This window comes from Enhydra lutris, unplaced genomic scaffold, assembly GCF_002288905.1.
Source record: "Enhydra lutris kenyoni isolate GAN:26980312 unplaced genomic scaffold, ASM228890v2 scaffoldscaffold34, whole genome shotgun sequence".
NCBI lineage: Eukaryota > Metazoa > Chordata > Mammalia > Carnivora > Mustelidae > Enhydra > Enhydra lutris.
This window is the reverse complement of record NW_019154118.1, coordinates 25,423,263-25,446,922: the sequence shown is the minus strand read 5'-3', so window position 1 is coordinate 25,446,922 and position 23,660 is coordinate 25,423,263. Positions and strand designations below refer to the sequence as shown.

General features: G+C 37.6%; 1 protein-coding gene across 2 annotated transcripts in view; it reads right to left on the bottom strand.

Annotated features, from left to right (window-relative positions):
• Window positions 1-23,660, bottom strand: part of LOC111153918 (CWF19 like 2, cell cycle control (S. pombe)) — a 162,646-nt gene that overhangs the window by 98,183 nt on the left and 40,803 nt on the right. For both annotated transcript variants that reach the window (XM_022513231.1, XM_022513230.1), the window contains exons 9-10: window positions 10,487-10,583; window positions 8,796-8,888 (exon numbers count right to left, since the gene is read on the bottom strand). In XM_022513231.1, coding sequence (XP_022368939.1) covers window positions 8,796-8,888; window positions 10,487-10,583 — 190 coding nt within the window. The remainder of the gene's footprint in view (window positions 1-8,795; window positions 8,889-10,486; window positions 10,584-23,660) is intronic.

Sequence of the window (23,660 nt, the reverse complement as noted above, 5' to 3'; positions counted from 1 at the left end):
TGGGTTAAAGCCTCTACCTTCGGCTCAGGTCATGATCCCAGGGTCCTGGGATTGAGCCCTGCATTGGGCTCTCTGCTCAGCAGGGAGCCTGCTTCCCTTCTCTCTTCTGCCTGCCTCTCTGTCTACTTGTGATCTCTGTCTGTCAAATAAATAGACAAAATCTTAAAAAAACAAACAAACAAAAAAACTTGTCCTTCGAGGAAATGAAAACATTATTCCCACTGCCAGATGACAGCTGCAGAAAAACTAATTTTATGGAGACAGGGACAACAGACAGACACTGAAAACATTCAACCTTAAAATCTCTACTTTCCCAATCATCAAGTAGGAAGCAAAGTGAATGCTGAGACTAGAAGAGGGAATTTGGGGAGAATGGCAAAGTTTTAAATAACTGCTAAGAAAAATGTGGGGTTTTTTTGTTGTTGTTTTTTTTTGCAGGCAAATTTGCAGGGAGAAATGGGTCATTGTGAATTTCTTCAGTTTCCCTTCCTAAAAATAAATTTTAGAAATTGTATTATTGGGACACAAAATATGCTGATAGGATTACAATTTCATTTAATAATAAATAACTGTGCAGCATGGAAAAATGCTGGGTTTTGTTTTGTTTTTTGTATTTTTTTAACTTTATTTTCTTTTTTCCGTGTTCCAAGATTCATTGTTTATGCATCATACCCACTGACAGAATGAGTAGAGAAAAGCAGAATAAAAAATGGCTGTAGTTATGTAAAATTATGCATGTGCTTTCATAGTTACAATGGACAGAGCCTTTCAAGGCTGATTTTTTGCTGATTTTTTGGTCTTTTTTGCATTGCTTTGTCATTGTGCAAAAATATTTAACATGTTATTAGGAAGGAAGGATGGATGGAAGGGAGGGAGGGAGAGAAGGAGGAAGGAAGGAAGGAAGGAAATCTGGAGGGAAATACTTTAAAATATATTATCAGTGTATAATCCCTGAGTGGTAGGATTTAGGGTGATTTACTTTCTCCTTTATGTTTTTTGCAGAAATTTCCACATTTCTACAAAGGTTACATATTATCATTAAAAGTCACCTAAGAATAAAAAGAAACACATACTTTATTTTCAAAGCCCATATTCTATTGTAAAGGGAATTTTCTATTTAATTGTGTGAGCATTTCCAGGAACCTTAAATTTTTGTGTTTGAGCTTGCATAACTGTCACATGTGAAATCAGTTTCAACACCTAGGTAAGATTTTCTTTTTATATTTCAAAAATGAGTTCATCAATCTATGTCAATGGAATTATTTTAAATAATTTTTATTTACTTAAAATAACTGTAAATTGCACACACATACCTGACCTCATTTCTTGCCGCCAAACTAAAACTTAACTGAGACCCTCATCATCCTGCATTCAATTTATTCAAAAAATGAAGATTAATGACTTCATAGAATTTTAATGAGAACTAAATAAATTTCCATAAATAAATGATTAAAACACGTCCTGGCATATAGCGTGCCCTCGAAAAATATCACCTATTACTATTAATAACGGCAGCAGTTATAAAACTATACACATCAATTAATACCACAGTCCTGAAAAATAAAATTATATCTTGAAATTTAATGAAATAACCTTAGAAACAGAACCTAAGTAAAAAATATTATTAAAGGAATTAGAAGCAAAGTGGTTTCCTTAAGGTAATAATTCTTTGTTAAACATATCCTTGGGGCGCCTGGGTGGCTCAGTGGATTAAAGCCTCTGCCTTCGGCTCAGGTCACGATCCCGGGGTCCCGATCGCGCCCCACATCGGGCTCTCTGCTCAGCAGGGAGCCTGCTTCCTCCTCTATCTCTGCCTGCCTCTCTACCTATGTGTGATCTCTGTCAAATAAATAAATAAAATCTTAAAAAAAAAAAAAACATATCCTATAATGCTCCAATGGCACAGATTTCTAAACCAAAGTATATTTTATCACTTAATATTTAGACTTAATTCGGAGAATTACACATGGATGATATACTGGGTATTTCTGGGTAGACAGGAACGTTACAAATACCATAAACTTCTTCTATGATTCAGTATGATATAATTGCAAGTGTTTTGTTTTGTTTCCTTTTTGGAGTGTGTTTAGTTCCACTCAACTAATTTTACTTTCTCTTCCTCATAAATCTTTATTAGCAACTGTCTACTAAAATAATTCTACTCAGAACACGTTCGGTATGTGTGTACTTACTATGCACTACAGAACTGAAAACTGCATTTTGTTTTCAGCAACTATAAAGCTGGGGAGTTCACAGCTGGGCCAAGTACGTCTGATCTCACTGGCCTACCAGCTCTTTAACCTTTCTGTGAAACCCCTCAATAAAATGATCACTCCCAAATGAGAAAACAGCACTTAAAAAAAAAACAAAAAAAAAAAAACCACCTTTATTTTTAGCTTTCCTAAAAACACATTAAAGTAATTTTTAAATACATATAAGGATAAAATTTTTAAATACATATAAGGGTAAAATTACTTTGGGGTTGATTTGTTTCACTTAAAATTGTACCCTTAAATTGCAAATATCCAGTGTCAATCCGTGACCTCATTCTTCCAAGCCCTCCCACCAGAATTCCAGAGAACAATGTATTAGAATGAAACCTTTCAGGAGAACATGGAAGTCTTGGGACTCACCTTTGCCCATATACAGTAGCATTTCATTTTTCCCTTAAATTTAATTATATAACAGAGAAAGAAATGAAATACTGATGAGAGTAGACTGATGAGCATCTGAGGAACAGAGGTGAACTGATGGAAGAAAGAGGTTGCTCCTGGGTCATTCTTCCTTCTCCAAGCAAACAACTAACTAGTGATAGCTTCAGTAACCACTGGAGGGTCCTGATTCACAACTTGGAAGAGTCCACAAGAGAATTCTTCACACCAAAATTCAACACGAAACATATACAATCACAACTATCCAAGATAATTACAAGTTGTCCTAAATTATTACATTTGAGAGCATATTCTTCACAAAACAATAAAAAAAAAATCCTACCCCAGATGTCATTAATGATTAAATATGGCCAACAAGTCATTCAAGCAGGTGTTTCCTATTCGGTGACTAGAGGGGCGGGTCATCACTCACACCCAGGATAATACGAAGCAGCCATGATGGGGATGACTGCTGTGGCTCGGAAGTCTTACAGAGAGTTGTCATAAAGAGAAAAGCTTTTCCTTTGGCAAAGTTACAAACATGGTAATAAGATCCAAAAGCAATGGCTACAGCCTCAAAACAGTCTCTGGATGCCAAGATTGCACGGGGCCCTCTTCGCAGCCCCCACCTTTCCATACCTCTCCCCTGGAGTGCCATCAGGGTGGTAATTACATATTCGTGTAACTGACCTTATTCGTAAGTTTTCTTTACACAGAGAATGCTTTCCAAAGGAAAGTGTGATGTCTGAGTTAAGATCTAAAGGATGAACAGGCGGTAACTGAGGGAATAGAGGCAAAGAAGAATATTCTGTGCAAAGGAAACGCTTTGTGCAAAGGCAGTGGGCCTGGAGGGAAAGCCCCTCGGAGGTCCAGATGACGGTGACAAAGAGCTGACAGGCACACAGAGTTGACGGGACAGATAAGAAACGCAAACAACAGAGTTAGAAATATTTATTCAGGTAACACCGACACTATTTCATCAAGAATTTGATGTAAGATACAATCAGAGTGAACAGATGTAAGATTCCACGTTACTATAAAATGTTTGTATTTACGTATCATCTATAAAGTTGTTTGGCTTTAATTTAGCTGAAAATGTTGACTGCTTAGAAATAGTTTATTTAAAGAAAGAAACCCGGGCACCTGGGTGGCTCAGTGGGTTAAGCCGCTGCCTTCGGCTCAGGTCATGATCTCAGGGTCCTGGGATCGAGTCCCGCATCGGGCTCTCTGCTCAGCAGGGAGCCTGCTTCCCTCTCTCTCTCTCTGCCTGCCTCTCTGTCTACTTGTGATCTCTCTCTGTCAAATGAATAAATAAAATCTTTAAAAAAAAAAAATTTAAAAAAAATAAAGAAAGAAACCCTCTAATAGCACAGGTAATATTTCTAATTGCAGACCACAGAAATGAGATACTTCGGGGATGGTAAGGAAAGAACTAGAACAGTATATAAAACAGGGAGAGCCAGGGACCTGTTTTGCTTGCTAGGGAAGAAACTAGCTAAATGACCAAAGGGAGAGAACATCTCTGTGCTCCTCTTCTGTGGCAGGAAAGGCTACACCACCCAGGAAGTACACCTACGGTAACCTAACACACCAAGCAGTGGCATAAAGCAAGGCTAAAATGTATATTTAGATTTAAAAAATATTCGGCTTAGGAAAATGAGAACCTAAGTGACTTCTGCAAAGAAGGAACTGAAAAGTATTTGTTGAATAAAGGCCCAACTCACTGCTTAAAAATAAAAGACAAACAATCAATACGACAATTATTTCAATGTTGTAATTTTTTTTCTCTTTTTCTATGTTTATGAGGATCAGTTGCAGAGATAGGGATGCCAAAACACAGTAAAACAGTGTAGGTGTACACATACTCTGGGAATCATAGCAACTGTATTACAGGGTCCTCACAATGCATTCAAGAAACAGAGTCAAAAGACAGTGTTAAGGTCAAGCATGGTGAAACTACTATTGGAAATAGTGGACCTGACTTTATTACGAAATGCTACAAATGAGTCTGTTTAATTATTCATTAGTTAATGTTTTTCCAAGGCCTTCTAAGGCCTTCCATTAATTCCTCAGTTTCTTATAGGAGAATGTCTATGAAACCCTCCCCCAGAGGTACCCAGGGAATATAAAAACATATTTCTCTTTTTTGCCAGCTATGCAAGCAAAACGTGACAGCCGCTGCATCATCACACAATAACTAGTTCACTATCCACTAGCTCATCATGCACTATTTGTGGTGGCACAAACAGCTGAATTCGGAGTTGAACTCCCTTAGATTATTGTGTCCATGATGTGATTCCCTAAAGGCCTATTAATAGGTAGAAGTTACAGAAAAGCAGTTTAGGATCTATTACATTAAAGAATTAGGATTCAGGGGTGCCTGGGTGGCTCAGTTGGTTAAGCATCTGCCTTCGGCTCAGGTCATGATCCCAGAGTCCTGGGATGGAGCCCCACGTCGGGGCTCCCCTGCTCAGTGGGGAATCTGCTTCTCCCCATGACCCTCCTCCTGCATGTGCTCTCTCTCTCTCTCAAATAAATGAATAAAACCTTAAAAAAAAAAAAAAAAAAAAAAAGAATTAGGATTCAATCTGTCCTGACAGAGAGAACGGGTAGTTTTCCAGAACTCATCGCCCAGTGTCCAACCACAAGTTGGAAACACTATGCGGTGGGATTGTTTCAATAAGGAAGTACACTCGTGGGAAGGCCAGACCAGAGGATGCCAAAGTTCACGGATCATTTTTAAGATTTACAGTAGAGGGGCGCCTGGGTGGCTCAGTAGGTTAAAGCCTGTGTCTTCAGCTTGGGTCATGATCCCAGGGTCCTGGTGATCAAGCCCCGCATCAAGCTCTCTACTCAGCAGGGAGCCTGCTTCTCTTCCTCTCTCTCTCTGCTTGCCTCTCTACCTACTTGTGATCTCTGTCAAATAAATAAATTTAAAAAAAAAAAAACACTTAAAAAAGATTTATAGCAGAAAACTCTAAGGGCTAAAATATATTGAAGGCATTCATACATCAAACACTTCAAGTATTTCTTGGTTGTCTACAATGTGTCATGCACTACTCAAGGCACAAGATATGAACTGAGAGAAACACTTCTCCTAAACACTAAGTAGTTCACTCTCTAAAAGGGAAGAGAAATAAGCAAACTAATAATTACAAGTGCTGATGGGTTTTTTTTACTAAAGCCAAAACAACATTCATAGATTGCTGAATTGAGAGATTTGCCTTGTTCAGAGACCTAACATTTCTAGCACAAACTCCAATGAACGCGCTCCTCTCTGTTCAACAGGTCTATGAACAGGATTTTCTCTCAAGGAGGGAAGTTTTTATAAGAAGCATCTCAAGATTTTCCTGTAGTAAGTCAGAAAATTTCTGGAAGGTAGCAAACAACTTTGTATTCTACTCTCATTTCGGAACAGAAGTACTCTGAGAGGCAGTTAAGTCAAGATCCTGGCCTTGAGAGAATAAATGACTTTCCAGGCAGCAGAAATTCTCTCAGAATTGTGCATAACGGCTTGTTTTGCATGTGTGTCTGGTAAAAGTTGAACAAAATGTGCAAGTGTACCACCTCTGCAGAGAGGACAGAAATTTTTCTTTGTGGTCAAAGAATCCTAAGAATAAAAATCTTTCTAGATGAACCTTGAAGGCTATTCAGTTTCCTAAAGAGTTTACAAACGGAAAGTCCACTTTGTACTACTGGAATACAACTTTCAGTCCTACTCCATTGGGTTATGAGGTCTACTGCTCAAAAGCTAGGAGGAGCTAAAAATCATAGACATCAGTAATGTATAAAGTTACGTGCTCAAGGGATGAGATGTAGTCTGTCAGTTACTGTACGATACCCTTAAACCTGCAGGAGAAAAAGTTATTTAGAAGATCTGCTTCAATTCTCTCATTCGAATTGCTTTCAATTTCAAGAATCCTCTGAAGTCCAGCTACAGCCTTGGAACCCCTTCATACAAAGTGACAAGCGTCAGGAAAGAAACAGGTATAGATTACAGGATGATGACGAGAATACAAATATTACCAGGTGAAAAGATAAAACCCAGAGAGACTATTTTAAAGGTCTTCGAAGTTTCAAAACAAGAATAGGTTACAACTTTCTGAGAGGAGGCGAGAAAAGGCTTCAGAAGGAAGCAAAACAAACTGAAGAGTGGACCAGCCTCGAGAGGGTGGTATGTGGCACAAATCATTAACCACACGTGTAAGCGTCAGAGACACGTACGTTACGTCTGAGAGCCTTGGAGGTGAGGCCGGACGACAGGGCTGGTCTGTGGAAGGCCATACCACAGGAAGAGCTAGTATTTAACAGAATTAGCACAAAGAAACCACACAGAAGTGCTAGATGAGAGAAGTACCATGACCACAAGGAGGCAGGGAAACCTAAGTGTGGCAGAAGTATGGAATACAGTACTGTGCCCTCAGGCTCAGCTACCCTCCATGAGTCCCACAATTCTACACATAGCGTCTCACTCTTAACATTCTAATCTGTGTAAGAAATCCTAAGTTAAACACTTTTTAAAAACATGAGCTAGCACATCATCAAAACAGCCCATTTCACATACATACTCTCTACTGAGATCTAAACCATCAGTAATGTTAGCTTGCAGAAAACCCTATGCAACTTGACTTCACACATTCTCATCTCCTCACACGCAGACATTAAAGTGTATAATCTCTGAGAGCAACCCTTTAAAAATCACTTATAAACCTCATTATAATCCTCTCAACACTGTAATATACCCAATACACTTTTTCCTATCTTCCTCCTGTGCCAATTCCATGCAGAATCATGGATTTAAATACTGTTTCTAATGTCAAGAGCTCCCCAATTTCTATCTCCAGCCCAGGCTTCCCCTGATTCCCAACATCAACCTGTCTCCCTGACATCTCCACTTGTTTCACATCTAAAAGACATCCAAACTCAATATATCTAAAATAGAATTGCTCCTCTTCACCCCAAAATAGACTCCCCCTCTTTCTATACCTCCAAGAACAGCCACTCTAGTCTCCCAGCTGCTCGGACTAAAAACTTTGAAGTCACTTTGCCTCCCCTCTGTATCTCATACACCCCTCCCATCTAAACCACTATAAAAATCCTGTCCACTCTACCTTTCAAAACACATACAGGAAACATTTATGCATATAAGGACGTAACTACTTCTAACCACCTCCGGGGCTACTATCTTGGACAAAGCCATTACCGTTCTTTGTGTGATCATTGCCGGAGCCTTTCTAGATTCCAGCTTCTGCTCTTACGCTCCCTCAGTCTACGCTCAACAAAGAAGGCAGGACAGTCCTGCCAAAATAGATCTTCTGCTGGAAAGCCCTCTCACTCAGAATAAAACCCACTTCCTTACCCTGACTTTCAGGCTTCACATGATCTGGCCTTCCATGGCCTCTCCAACCTGGATCTTCTATTTCCCCATCTTTCATCTGTTCCACTCCGGGAGCGCTGGGCTCCTTGCTGTTCCTCCTACACATCACGCATGTTCCCATCGTCTGGAACCCTCTGCTCCTCATGCCCCGGGGCGCTCTTCACCCAGATACACAGATTCGCTGTCATACTTCCAATCTTTGCATCAGTGTCACTTTTTCAACCACAATTAAGACTGTGTCCTCAAAGCCACCAGCACACTGGGCACTCTAGACCCCCACTGGCCTTCCACTGGGTGCCTACCTTTCTAATAAGCTAGAGAATTTATTATGTGTATCCTCTGTTGCCTCTCCCCTCCGAAACGAGACATCGTGCGGGCAGGTGCTTTGATCGGTTCTGTTCACTTAAAGATGGATGAATGAATCCTTGAACAAAATAATTTGTTTTATATGAAACAGATACCAAATTCAAGTCTCTCATTCTCTAGAGGAAGTATTTAAGGACCAGTGTGTTTTCCGTGGTCAAAGCATCAGTAAATGGCAGTGTCCAAAATAAAACCAGGTGTCTCTGGCTTAGGCTTTTTTCCACCAGGACACAGTGGTGGAACACGAGACAATACCTATGAAAATCCGTTTCAAAAACAGGCAAACACACAGATGAACCCACTGACACAGATACAGAAACATTTCACAGGAAAGTATAAGCACTACCAGGTAGCAGCAGTATACGAGGTGATTACGTGCCTACAAACAAACTTGTGTTACTTACCTCCACCCCAGATCCTTTTGATGATCTCTCTGTTACAGTTTCTTTGAATTTATTTGCCTTTTCAAGCTGAGCTTTAAGTCGTTCCGCTAATTCCTTTAAAAGGAAAAACAAGAAAAATTGGTGTCACATATAGCTTAATTCTCAGTGTAAAATACTTCAAATTTATACAACAGAAGGGAAAAGAGCACAGTGAACACCCATGTGGCCATAACCTAAGTTCAGTTACCAACTCACAGCCTCATACATTGCTTTTTAACAAATTTAATGAATTTATCTCAGCTCCACACTTCCCAAATACCTGTGCCGTTTGTTTATGCTTTGAAGGTAAATAATTACAAGGACATATATTCTAGGTGAGAGATGGGCATAGAGAAAACACATAACCTGAAGAATGACATTTTTATAATTCTTTTGATATTATAAACATCCAACACTCAAAATTTCAGTTACTGTAACAAGAAATCCTTAACAAGATTTAAAATATTACCTTCTTTACTGTTGGGTAATTTGAATAAGAACCCCAAATATATTTCATTTTTACTCTAGGAAGTCTATAGACATTTATATAAAACAACTGACACATGAAGAAATAAATTAAACAAATAGAAGTATGTGACAAGCAAAGAACAGTATTCTCCACTGCAGTGGTTCCATGACCAAAGGAACACTTCTTTTAACATAAATTAACTTCCTAACTTGGTGAGTTCTCTTTGATTATTTCAAACTAATTCCTTTGTGCTTTCAAAACTCGAACTTTATTTTCTGCTATTATTACTGTTGTTGTTGGTTTGTCTCTCTTACCAATCTCTGGTTTGAGCTGAAATTCAGTGTTACCAAAGACCAGATTCAAAGAGAAAGAGCAGCATATGCAAGATATGTCCTTTATTAGACAGATACACAAACTCATAAAAATAGAAGTATCTTGTTTGGCCACCTTTTATTTATTGGACGGTGTCATACTGACAGCACAATACTAAAGCTCACCAGTGTTCGGGTCTGAGAGGAGTACATTCAGATGAGGGAATCGATTCTGTCAAGACACACGAAGCTGCCGGCTTCGCTTTTCTGCCATGCGCGATGTAACCCATACCAGTGCGTCAGAAATGTGACACTCTCACACCAAAATAATCGATAAACAGAGACAGGTGTAGCTCTCACCAAGTCATCCCCATCCTCTACTGAATTCTGAGGTAAATCAGTCTTCCATCATAATAACACTATTACGGAAATTAAATGAGCTAACTGATACAAAGCAGCTAACATACCCCATTACAATTTGGAAAAATGAATTAACCATCTTTTCAGAAGCTCATTTGTTAGGTTCTGAAGTAAGGGAATCTAAGAGGGCAATACACACGCTTAATAATGTGACTAAAACAGAGAAAGAAGACAATGACACTTTTGTCTCCCTCAAATTTGCTACACTCAAATTGCAGAGTAGAAAGGAAATTTTAAAAACATCTTGTTCCCTAGGATCTTAATTTTCAAAAATCTGACAGGAAAAGTAAGCACTTTATTTAGAATGGGCAGAACTGTTTTTAGAAACGTTCAAGAATTTCTTTAAAGAATCAATAAGCAACAATTATCTTTCCTACTGTGCTACATTCGCATTGCAAAGAAACTTCCAAAATTATTTGTAAGAAGTTAAAGAGCTAATTGCTATTCTCCTAAGAACAATACAGAAGACTTACCATATTTCCCATCATCTCGGCCTTGATAATCCTGGCTCCCAATTTATTCTTCTCATCAACACTCAAGATGTATACAGAATCATCCTCAGAAGCACCTCTGTTTGAACAAGACAGATTAAGAGCTTGTGAAATATAGGGACACTGCAAGTAAGAGCATCAAGACTCAAATATTATTTAAATTGACCTCAACAAAATAATAAGGACCGATAGATCACAATTCTAAAAACTTAAAAACAAAATAAAACAACCAAAAAACAAAGCTTCAATGATTCACCAAAAATCAACAGTTTAAGGTTCTCTGTTACAATGCCACAATGGCCAATGGCAGCTATAATAACTGACCAAAGTCCCAGCAACAATGAGATAAATAGTATGTCAACTATTCTTTACTAATATTTACATACTCATTTTAAAAAGGAAACAAAATTAAAACACTAGAATCAGGCCATAATTCTACATGGCTGGGGTAATTCTCATTTGGTGTGATAAATTACCAATCATCTAAGAAACTGTAACTAGGAAATAACATATTTAACTGCATTCAAAGAATAAAAAACAATGACCATATGTTCTTTTTGCAAAATAAACCCTGAATAACTCAAGAAACATAAACTAATTTATAACTAAGATCATGTGCCAAGCCAATACCCTGAAAAAGAGAAATTTCCAGCCAAGGTTAGAGTCCTGGCATATAGGAAGTTGTCCCAGCTTACCTCTTTATGAAATATTACTGCAGGGCAGAAAAGGGAAATGCAGGCCAAGCCTGAGGGACTCCTTAGCAAAAGAGACATGGCTAACACTCTAGAACTCCAAGGAACCCAGAGAGAGAAGAAAGTGGCACAGTGAGAGAGTTGCAGAAGAGTCTGGAGAGTTCCCCTTGAGTATTCAGCAAGAAACTACTCGGAGTCAGAGAAAGCACCCATCCCAAAGGTAAGAGGAACAGCATTCAGCATTCCTGGGAACAGTGCCTGGTCTCACTACCCAGACTAAGAAAATTCATGATTCAGAAAGCACTGAGTAGAGTTTTAAGGGTTGTGCTTCATTACTAGTAAATAATAAACTCCAGACTAAATGTTGATTTAAGCCCACTGAACCAACGTTAAATCCAAGAGTCTAAAGGAGCCAACAGTTTCTAACTAACTTAACCACGTCACCTCAGCACAAAGCTCAAGAATATTTACAAGAATTTAAAAATTCAGCACTCAACAAGGTAAAATTCATGATATCTAGTATCCAATCAAAGATGACCAGACATGCAGACATAGAAAAGTAAGACCCACAATTAGGAGGGAAAGCTCTCAATCAAAATCGACCAGAACTGACTCAAATATAAGAAATAACAGATAAGAACAGTAAATGTTATCATTTTAACTGTATTCCATATGTTTGAAAAGTTACAAACAACTAAATATATCAGTTGAAAACTACAATGTCTGAGATAAAAATACACTAGATAGGGTTCATGGAAGATTAAACTGCAAAGAAAGAAATTTGTGAACTTGAAACCTTAGAAACCATGCAAAATGAAACAAAAGAGAGAAAAAGAATTTTTAAAAATAAAAAGAGCTTCAGAGCTATAAAACAACCTAAATACCCTTCTAGAAGTTCATGTCACTGGAGACCCTGAAAGAAAGAAATGGGAGACAGAAGACACAAAGGTCAAATGTTCCTAATTAACTAAAAACTAAAAATCTTAACCAAGAATCTCAAGGACTCCCCAGGGTACATGCACATGCACGCGCGCACACACACACACACACACACACACACACACCCCACACACACAAAAACCTACATCAGGGTACATCATAATCAAATTGCTCAAAACTAGTGATAAAGAGAACACTTTTAAAGCAGCCATAGTGGGGAGAAAAGAGAGACACACTGAGGCACAGAGGAACAAAGGTAAGTGTGACAGCAGATTTCTCATCAGAAACAATCCAAGCAAGAAGAGAGCAGCAACAGCTCTAAGGCACTTTAAAACGTCAAGTGAGAATTCTACATGAAGTGAAGATATCTTTCAAAAACAAAGTGAAATGAAGGCTCTTTCACACAAAAAGCTGAAAGAATGTCAAAGAAAAGCCTCAGGAAGAAGAAAAATTATACCAGACTAAAATATGGATCAACCTAAAGGAAGGAAGAGCAATAGAAGTGATGACTACAGGAGTAAATATATAATACTTTCTCTTATTACGCAGATCTCTTTAAAATAACTATTTAAACAAAAATAATAACAATATATGAGAGGTTCATAACAAGTATAAGTGAAATATATGACAACGCTAACAGAAAGAACGGGGGGGGGGATACATGTAATAAACTACTGTAAAGTCCTTATACCATACAGCTGTGGCGCTGGACAAGTTTAAGATGTATACTATCAAATCTAAAGAAACCACTAAAATAACACCAAAAAAATTATAAGAAATGAAATAGAATCATAAAAATATGCAATCTAAAATAAGTCAGTAAAAGAGGAAAAGAAAGCAAAGAACAGATAGGACAAGTGGAAAACAAATACCCAGTGCTCCATGCAATTCCTCCTTGATACCGAGGGCACGGAGCACTGGGTGTTACACACAAACAATGAATCAGGGAACACTACATCAAAAACTAATGATGTGCTGTATGGTGACTAACGTAACACACACAAAAAAAATTAACAACAACAAAAAAAACAAATATTAAGATTACAGATTTAAACCTTACTATATCACATTATATATAAATGATCTAACCATCTGAATTAAAAGGTAAGACTGTCAGATAAAAGAGCAAAACTCAACAATAAGAAACATACTAGAAAGACATAAATATGTTAAACATAAAAGGATGGGAAATGATACACTGTGTTAACAGTAGTCAAAAGAAAGGTGAAGTCGCTTCTTTAAAATCAAACAAATTATATTACAGAGCAATAAATATTACCAGGGACAAAGAAAGCTTTTTCATTTCAGATGAAAAAGAGGTCAACCCATCAAGAGTAAAGAAGAATCCCTAAATGTTTATGCACATAAGGGAGCTTCAAAATACATAAAGCAAAAACTGATAAAATTACAAACAGAAACAGACTAATTTACAATTACGGTTAAAGATCTGAAGACCCTACTCTCAATATTCGATGGAATAAATAGATTCTTCAAGGATATGGAAGGCATGAATAACACTAACAACTAACATGACCTAATGAACAATCAGAGAATACTCTACCCAACAACAGAATACACCTTCTTTCCTAGCGCACAGCAACATTTACCGAGATAGACCATATTCTGAGCCATACAACGAGTCTCAATAAACTTAAAGGGATTTAAGTCATACAAACTATGTTCTCTAACCCCCATGATATCACTAACAAAGAACTCTGGATAATCCTCAGCTATTTGGAAAGTAAAAAGCCTATGTGCAAATAATCCATGGTTAAAAACAAAATCAAAGAGAAATTAAAAAGTATTTCAAACTGAATAAAAAATAATATATCAGGATTTATAGGATGCTACTCACGTATGACTTAGGGAGAAATTTATTAACTCTAAATGCTTATATTAGAAAAGAAAAAAAGATCTCAAATCCACAATCTCAGCTTACCACTTAAGAAAGTAGGAAAAGAAGAGCAAATTACAACCAAATAAACAGAATATAAGAAATAATAAAAATCAGAGTGGAAATAAATAAAAAAACAGAAAAATAAAGAAATTCAATGAAACCAAAGCTGATTAGGACAATTAGTGAAACTGGTAACCCTCTAGCTGAACTAATTAGGGAGAAAAACAGATACATATTACCAATAAAGAAATGAGAGAAGCAAAATCACTACATATTCTAAAGACTTAACAAAAAGATATTTGGATGGCAAATAAGCACATGAAAAAATGCTTAAAAATCACTTGTCATTAGGGAAATGCAAATTAAAACCATGAGATACTGTTACATATTCACTTGAATAGCAGAAAATTTAAGAGACTGACCATTCCAAGTTCTTGTAAGGATGCAGAGCAACTAAAAGTCTCATACACTGTTAGTGGGGATGTCAAATGATACAACTCAAAAAAGCCACTTCACAGTTTCTTAAAATTTAAAGTTATCATTAGCATATGATCTAGCCACTCCTCTCCTAGGTATTCACCCAAGAGAAAAGGAAGCATACTTATAACAAAGACTTGTACATGAATGTTCAAAGCAGCTTTATGCATGATAGCTAAAAACTGGAAACATTCTAAATGTCCAGCAACAGATGAATGGAAAAACTGTGTTATACCAAAAAAGAATAAATTATTGTTACATGCAACAACATGGATGAAGCTCAAATACTTATGCAGAGTGAAAGCCAGACCAAAAAAAGAGTGCATAACATATGATCCCACTTACACAAAATTCTAGAAAATGCAAACTAGTCTATAATTAAAGAGAGCAGATAAGTGGAAGTCTAGGGGCTTTGGTAAGGGTGTGAGGAGAGGTGGGAGAGAAGAATTATCAACTCTGAGAGGTGATGGTTTCACAAGACTATACAAACTCCAAAATTTACCAAATTATACATTTTTTATATATGCAGTTTAATTACATGTCAATTACACCTCAACAGTTGTTTTCCAAAACTCTTAAAGAGGAATGATAAAAGAAAATTTTTAAGCTGAAAAACCTGTCATAATCTCACATATAAATTATATATAATTCTCATCTAACCATCAGAATTAAAAGGTAAGATTGTCAGATACAAGAGCAAAAAGGATATAAAGGATGTAGCTATGATACTACTAATTTTCCTGAATTGCTGGATATCATCAAACTCTACTGAAATTAACTTGAGTTTTCAACATACATTCTGAGCAAATAATAGCAAAATATATAAACAGACCTTCAAATCAAAACTTGACCTATCAACCAATTACTTTTTTTTTTAAGATTTTATTTATTTATTTAACAGAGAGAGATCACAACTGGGCAGAGAGGCAGGCAGAGAGAGAGGGGGAAGTAGGCTCCCTGCTGAGCAGAGAGTCTGATGTGGGGCTAGATCCCAGGACCCTGAGATCATGACTTGAGCTGTAAGCAGAGGCTTTAATCCACTGAGCCACCCAGGTGCCCCCAACCAATTACTTTTAAGTAGCAAATTCTTTGGGGCAAAGAAATATAAATCTTACAGTAGAGAGCATTTGAGGTTTTTAAAAAAATAAAAATTTGAAAGATTTCTCTTTTAAAAGGACATTAATATCTGCAGAAATTCTGTATAAACCATTTCTTCTCATATCAGGGAATAAAAGAACAACACTCTGGTGCTCAGATTAAGAAAACTAAAATATTGCAGGTGAAGCACCATTAGAAAGGAACATGTTTTTGTTCCCCTCAAGTTCTTTTAGTCTTTTTATATTATTATTTTTTTATACATTGATGTTTATTGAGCACTTTCCCATGACAGACACTGTGAAGTAACTTTACTCTCTTGTATTTTTGAAATGTGATACATTTTTTTCTTCCAAATTTTTATTTAAATTCTAGTTAGTTAACATATAGTGTAATATTGGTTTCAGGAATAGAATTTAGTGATTCATCACTTACATATAACACCCAGTGCTCTTCATAATTAGTGCCCCCCTTTGTGCCCATCACCCCTCTAGCTCATCGCACCCCACCCACCCACCTACCTCGGTCCACCCTCTATTCTCTATCCTCAAGAGTCTCTGATGGTTTGCCTCCCTCTCCCTCTCTCTCTTTTTCTCCCTTCCCACATATTCATCAGTTTTGTTTCCTAAATTCCACATACGATTGAAATCATAAGGTACTTGTCTTTCTCTGACTCAGTCTATATTCTAAAAACCAATTCAGAAGAACAACAGGGACACTACATTCATAAAGCAGGAGAACATTAGCATCCTTTATATGCCTCTATATGTTGAGGTATTGCTTGTATTGTTAGTTGTACTTTCTTGTATGGAAAATATTTTTCAGTAACTTTCCAAATTAAATTCTAAGGTAGACATAATTTTTATTGTATTGTAAATGTAATTTTTAAAATTTCAGGCAATCAAATCGTATTTCAGTAAAAAGCTTGACTTCGTTTTCTCAACTTGTATTCTTTCCTATTCAATTAATTCCCCCAAATTCTCTGCTTTGAAAACTTACTATTTCTGTCCTTTATGTAGGAATTATAAATATTATATTTTTATATGTATGTAAAATGCATAACAAACTTAAATAACCACACCTCCTGCCCTTTCTAAAAAGTTATCAGTACAATTATTCCCCCCTGAAGCCAGCTTATCCCAGGGTCCACCTCTTAAACCGCTCAGGTTCCTAAGCATAAAACTTCCTGGCTAGTATTCCCTCCCTTTTTTCTGCCTTTCCTGCTGCCAAGTGTTTACTTGACCACATTTTTCTTTCCAACAGAGCTATTTCTAGTTCATCCATTTTTCATCTCCACTCCAACCAACTGAGAAAATAAAGAATGTAGGAAAGGTAAACTGAATAAGGAGTTGGTTTCCTTACTATTTCTCCAACCCTTTATTTGTTAACCCAATAGATGTTTACTGTAATCTAGACACATAATTCGTATACACAGGACTTCTCACTGAGTTCAAACATTCAGACAACAAGCTATCTTGCAAGCAACCACAGATTTCTGGAATTGGAAGAATAAAGGCCGGGAGTGCCTGGGTGGCATGGTCAGATAAACATCTGACTCTTGGTTTCAGCTCAGGTTTTGATCTCAGGGTGATGAGGTGGAGCCCCACAACAGGCCCCATGCTCAGCATGGAGTCTACTTGAGATTCTCTTTCCCTCACTCTCTCCCGCTCATGTGTTCTCTCTCTCTCACAAATAGATAGATTTTAAAGAAAAAGAAGAAAGCCAAAAACCATCTATTAGTCCATTTCTTTAGGAATGTTAATAAACTACCATATCATGTGTCAATATGTCAATAGATACCTGTCTACTAATAGGAATAAAAATAAAAGTATAAATACTTAAAAACAGAATACTAATAAAATTCTAAGAGTTCCTAATGCAAGCTTTTCATAATGCATTAGAAGGTCTTTCTTTAAAATGCCAATCATAACCTTGCAAGAATGAGAAATCCCTCTTAGTATCATGAGAAAAAGAGAGCTGGAATTAGACTGACATGAGTCTGAATGTAGACTCTGTCATTTACTAGCTTTATTAGATTGGGCAAGTATCTTAACCTCTCTGAAGCTATAAAACCAAAAAACTGATTAATACCTACCCTTACAACTCTTAACTATAGGAAAGTAACAGGGTTTCTGGAGGGGAGGGGAGTGGGAGAAATAGGGTAATTGGGTGATGGGCATTAAGGAGGACACATGATGTGATGAGAACTGGGTGTTACATGCAACTGACGAATTACTGAACACTGCATCTGAAACTAAGTCCATAATACATGTTGGCTAATTGAATTTAAAAAAAAATAACTATCTTCACATTATTAGGATTAAATGTGATAGTGAATAAAATTATAGTAATTGCAGTAAGAGAACAAAATTCCAAACATAACACATAACCTGGTGCTCAATAATGTTTAGTTCCTTTTGCCTCTAAGAGCCAATCACTAGGTCAGAGAAGAACCTGCCAATGAGTACTCAATTCACTATGCTCAAATCCAATGGTGAAATCTTTTCAAGAAAAGAAAAAAGGGTGCTCTGCTGGCTCAGGTGGAGGAGTATGCAACTTTTGATCTCAGGGTCATGAGTTCAAGCCCCACAATGGGTGTAAAGATTACTTACATAAATAAACTTTAAAAAGAGAGAGAGAGAAGCAAGATGGCAGAGGAGTAGGAGACTGAAATATCATCGGGTCCCAGGAGTTCAGCCAGATAGTTAAACCATTCTGAACACCTACAAGTCACCAGGAGATTAAAGAGAAGAAGAGCAGCAATTCTAGGAACAGAAAATCGACCACTTTCTGGAAGGTAGGACGTACGGAGAAGTGAATCCGAAGCGACAAGAAGATAGACCGTGGGGGGAGGGGCCGGCTCCCAGCAAGCGGTGGAGCAGCAGAACACAAAATCAGAAATTATAGAAGTCTGCTCCACTGAGGGACATCACTCCAGAGGCTAAGCAGGGTTGGAGGCCTCGTGGGGACAGTGTGGTCTCAGGTCCCACAGGGTCACAGAAAGACCAGGGGTGTCTGAGTGTGGCAGAGCTGCCAGGTATCAGAGCTGCCAGGTATCTGAGTTGGGAAGCCGCTGCAGACAGAGCTGAGGAGGGAGCTCTCAGCTCAGGGTTACCTTAAACTGTGATCCAAGGCACAATCAGACCACTACTCTTCGAGCAGGGCCCCACAAGTGGCAGATCCAGAGAGACACCCCCTCCCTTCCTCCTATGGGAGGAGAGGCACGAGAGTGCTCTGCAGGAATCTGCTGGGTTTGGACACTCCAAATGAAGCCGTATGCCAGAGACAGAAATGCTCGGTCACAGGCCGAGTGAGCTTAGAGTGCGGCTGGACACCAGGGAGACAGACAGATTGACTGCTTTTCTCTGAGGGTGCACTGAGGCGTGGGGTCTGAGCTCTTGGCTCCTCCAGGCCGGGGACTGGGCGGCCGCCATTTTCATTCCCATCCTCCAGAGCTCTATGGAAAGCGTTCAGGGAACAAAAGCTATCAAGTGCAAACCTCGGCAGATTGCTTAGCCTGGCCCCTAGCAAGGGCGGAAGGTATAGTTCCGCCTCAGGCAAAGACATGTGAGAATCATGGCAACAGGCCCCTCCCTCGGGAGATCAGCAAGAACATCCAGCCAAGACCAAGCTCACCGATAAATGAGAACAGCAGAACTCCAGAGCTGGGGAAAGCAACACATAGAATTCACAGCTTTTTTCCCAAGATCCTTGAGTCTTGCAAAATTAAATTTTTTCAATTTTTTTTCTTATTCTATTTTTTAACTTTTCCTCTTTCCTCTTTTAAAATTTTTTAACTATTTTATCTTATCAATACCTTTTTTTAAAAAATCTTTTTAAATTTTCATTGTTAGAGTCATATTTTATCCTTTCATTGTATTTAACCTATTTTTTGTATACATACAGGTTTTTTTCTTTAAAACTTTGGGATACAATTTCTTCTAATAGATCATAATATATTCTAAATCTAGCACATGGCTTTGTTCTAGTCTCCAGCCTGATTACATTTTCTTTTTTTTCTTTCCTTTTTCCAACCAACTTCTCTTATCAATTCCTATCTTAGAATCTTTCTTAATTTTCATCTTTATAGTCATATTCCATCCCTTCATTGTGTTTACACTTATTTGTGTATACATATATGTTTTTCTTCTTTTTAAATTTTGTGAGGTAGTTTTTTCTAAGACACCAGAATACATGCAAAATCCAGTGGGTGGCTCTGTTCTATTCACCACTTGAAGATATAAATATATATATATATATATATATATATATATTTTTTTTTTTTTTTTTTAATCTTATTTTTTCCCCATTTCTTTCCCATCCCCCCACCCCCAGTTTCGGGTCTCTTCTGATTTGGTTACCATATGTTTTTCTGGGGTCTTTGCCACACTTTTAGTATTTTATTCTCTCATTCATATATTCTTATCTGGATAAAATGACAAGGTGGAAAAACTCACCCCCAAAAAAGAACAGAGGCAGTACTGACAGCTAGGGACCTAATCATTATGGACACTGGTATTATGTCAGAACTAGAGTTCAGAATGACGATTATCAAAATGCTAGCAGGGCTTGAAAAAGACATGGAAGATATTAGAGAATCCTTTTCTGGAGAAATGAACTAAAATCTAACCCAGCTGAAATTTTAAAAAGCTAGTAATGAGGTGCAATCAAAAATGGAGGCTCTTACTGCTAGGATAAATGAGGCAGAAGAGAGAATTAGTGATACAGAAAACCAAATGATGGAGAATAAAGAAGCTGCAAAAAGGGGCACCTGGGTGGCTCAGCGGGTTAAGCCTCTGTCTTTGGCTCAGGTCATGATCTCAGGGTCCTGGGATCGAGCCCCGCATCAGGCTCTCTGCTCAGCAGTGAGCCTGCTTCCTCCTCTCTCTGCCTGCCTCTCTGCCTACTTGTGATCTCTCTCTCTCTGTCAAATAAATAAAACCTTTAAAAAAAAAAAAAAAGAAGCTGCAAAAGACAAACAAACAACTCTGGACCATGAGAGGAGAATTCAGAGAGGTAAGTGATACCATAAAATGAAAAAATATTAGAATAATTGGGATTGCAGAAGAAGAAGGGGGGGGGCGGGAGGTACACTGGAGCAAATTATAGTAGAGCATTTCCCTAATATGGCAAAGGGAACAAGCATCAAAATCCAGAAAGCACAGAGAACCCCCTCGAAATCAGTAAAATTAGGTCCACATCCTGTCATCTAATAGTAAAACTTACAAGTCCTAGTGACAAAGAGAAAATCCTGAAAGCAGCTCGGGACAAGAGGTCTGTAACATACAATGGTAGAAATATTAGATTGGCAGCAGACTTATCCACAGAGACCTGGCAGACCAGAAAGAGCTGGCATGATATATTCAGAGCACTAAACAACAAAAATATGCAGCCAAGAATACTATATCCAACTAGGCTGCCATTGAAAATAGAAGGAGAGATAAAAAGATTCCAGGACAAACAAAAATTAAAAGAATTTGCAAACACCAAACCAGCCCCTTAGGAAATATTGAAAGGAGTCCTCTAAGCAAAGAGAGAGCCTAAAAGTAGTAGACCAGAAAGGAACAAAGACAATATACAGTAAAAGTCACCTTATAAGCAATACAATGGCACTAAATTCATATCTTTCAATAGTTACCCTCAATGTAAATTGACTAATTGCCCCTATCAAAGACACAGAGTATCAGAATGGATTAAAAAACAAGACCCATCAATATGCTGTCTACAAGAAACTCGTTTTAAACCCAAAGACACCTCCAGATTTAAAGTGAGGGGGTGGAAAACAATTTACCATGCTAATGAATATCAAAAGAAACCTGGGGTAGAAATCCCTATATCAGATAAATTAGATTTTAAACCAAAGACTATAAGAGATAAGGAAGGACATTATATCATACTTAAAGGGTCCAACAAGAAGATCTAACAATTTTAAATATCTATGCCCCTAACATGGGAGCAGTCAATTATATAAAACAATTAAAAACAAAGTAAGAAAAACACATCAACAATAATATAATAGTAGGGGACTTTAACACCTCCCCCTCACTGAAATGGACAGATAATCTAAGAAAAGATCAACAAGGAAATAAAGGCGTTAAATGACACACTGGCCCAGATGAACATCACAGATATATTCAGAACATTCCACCCCCTAAGCAACAGAATACACATTCTTCTCTAGTGCACATGAAACGTTCTACAGAATAGATTACATCCTGGGTCAGAAATCAGGTCTCAACATATTTTGAGATCATTCCCTGCATATTTTCAGACCACAATGCTCTGAAGCTAGAATTAAATCACAAGAGGAAAGTTGGAAAGAACTCAAATACATGGAGGCTAAAGAGCACTCCACTGAAAAATGAATGCGTCAACCAGGAAATTAAAGAAGAATTGAAAAAATTCATGGAAACAAATGAAAATGAAAACAACTGTTCAAAAATCTGTGGGACACAGCAAAGGCAGTCCTGAAAGGAAACTATATAGCAATACAAGCCTTTCTCAAGAAACAAGAAAGGTCTCAGGTACACAACCTAACCCTACACCTAAAGGAGCTGAAGAAAGAACAGCAAAGAACCCTAAACCAAGCAGGAGAAGGGAAATAATAAAGATCAGAGCGGAAATCAATGAAATAGAAACCAAAACAGTAGAACAAATCAACAAAACTAGGAGCTGGTTCTTTGAAAGAATTAAGATTGATAAACTCCTGGCCAGACTTACCAAAAAGAAAAGAGAAAGGATCCAAATTACTAAAATCATGAATGAAAGGGGAGAGATCACAACCAACACCAAAGAAATACAAACAATTATAAGAACATATTATGAGCAACTATGCACCAGCAAATCTGACAATCTGGAAGAAATGGATACATTCCTGGAGACATATAAACTACCACAACTGAACCAGGAAAAAATAGATAACCTGAACAGACCCAAAACCAGTAAGGAGATTGAAGCAGTCATCAAAAATCTCCCAACAAGAGCCCAGAGCCAGATGGCTTCCTGGGTGAATTCTACCAAACATTTAAAGAAGAATTAATACCTATTCTCCTGAAACTATTCCAAACAACAGAAATGGAAGGAAAACTTCCAAATTCAATTTATGAGGCCAGCATTACCTTGATCCTAAAACCAAAGACCCCATCAAAAAGGAGAATTACAGACCCTCATCAATATCCTTGATGAACACGGATGTGAAAATGCTCACAAAAATACCATTCTTGATCAAAACTCTTCAAAGTGTAGGGACAGAAGGTACATACCTCAATATCATCAGAGCTATCTATGAAAACCCACAGTGAATATCATTCTCAATGGAGAAAAACTGGGAGCTTTTCCCCTAAGGTCAGGAACACGGCAGGGATGTCCACTATCACCACTGCTATTCAACATAGTACTAGAAGTCCTAGCCTCGGCAATCAGACAACAAAAAGAAATTAAAGGTATCGGAATTGGCAAAGAAGAAGTCAAACTCTCACTCTTTGCAGATAATGATACTTTATGTGGAAAACCCAAAAGACTCCACTCCAAAACTGCTAGAACTCATACAGAAATTCAGTAAAGTGTGAAGATATAAAATCAATGCACAGAAATCAGCTGCATTTCTATACACCAAAACAAGACAGAAGAAAGAGAAATTAAGGAGTCAATCCAATTTACCACTGCATGCAAAACCATAAGATACCTAGGAATAAATCTAACCAAAGAGGCAAAGAATCTGTACGCAGAAAACTATAAAGTACTCATGAAAGAAATTGAAGAAGACACAAAGAAATGGAAAAACGTGCCATGCTCATGGATTGGAAGAACAAATATGTGAAAACATCTATGCTACCTAAATCAATCTACACATTTAATGCAATCCCTATCAAAATACCATACATCAAATAAATGGAACGAATAATCCTAAAATTTATATGAAACTAGAAAAGACCCTGAATAGCCAGAAGAATATTGAAAAAGAAAGCCAAAGTTGTTGGCATCACAATTCCAGACTTCAAGCTCTATTACAAAGCTGTAATCGTCAAGACAGTATGCTACTGGCACAAAAACAGAC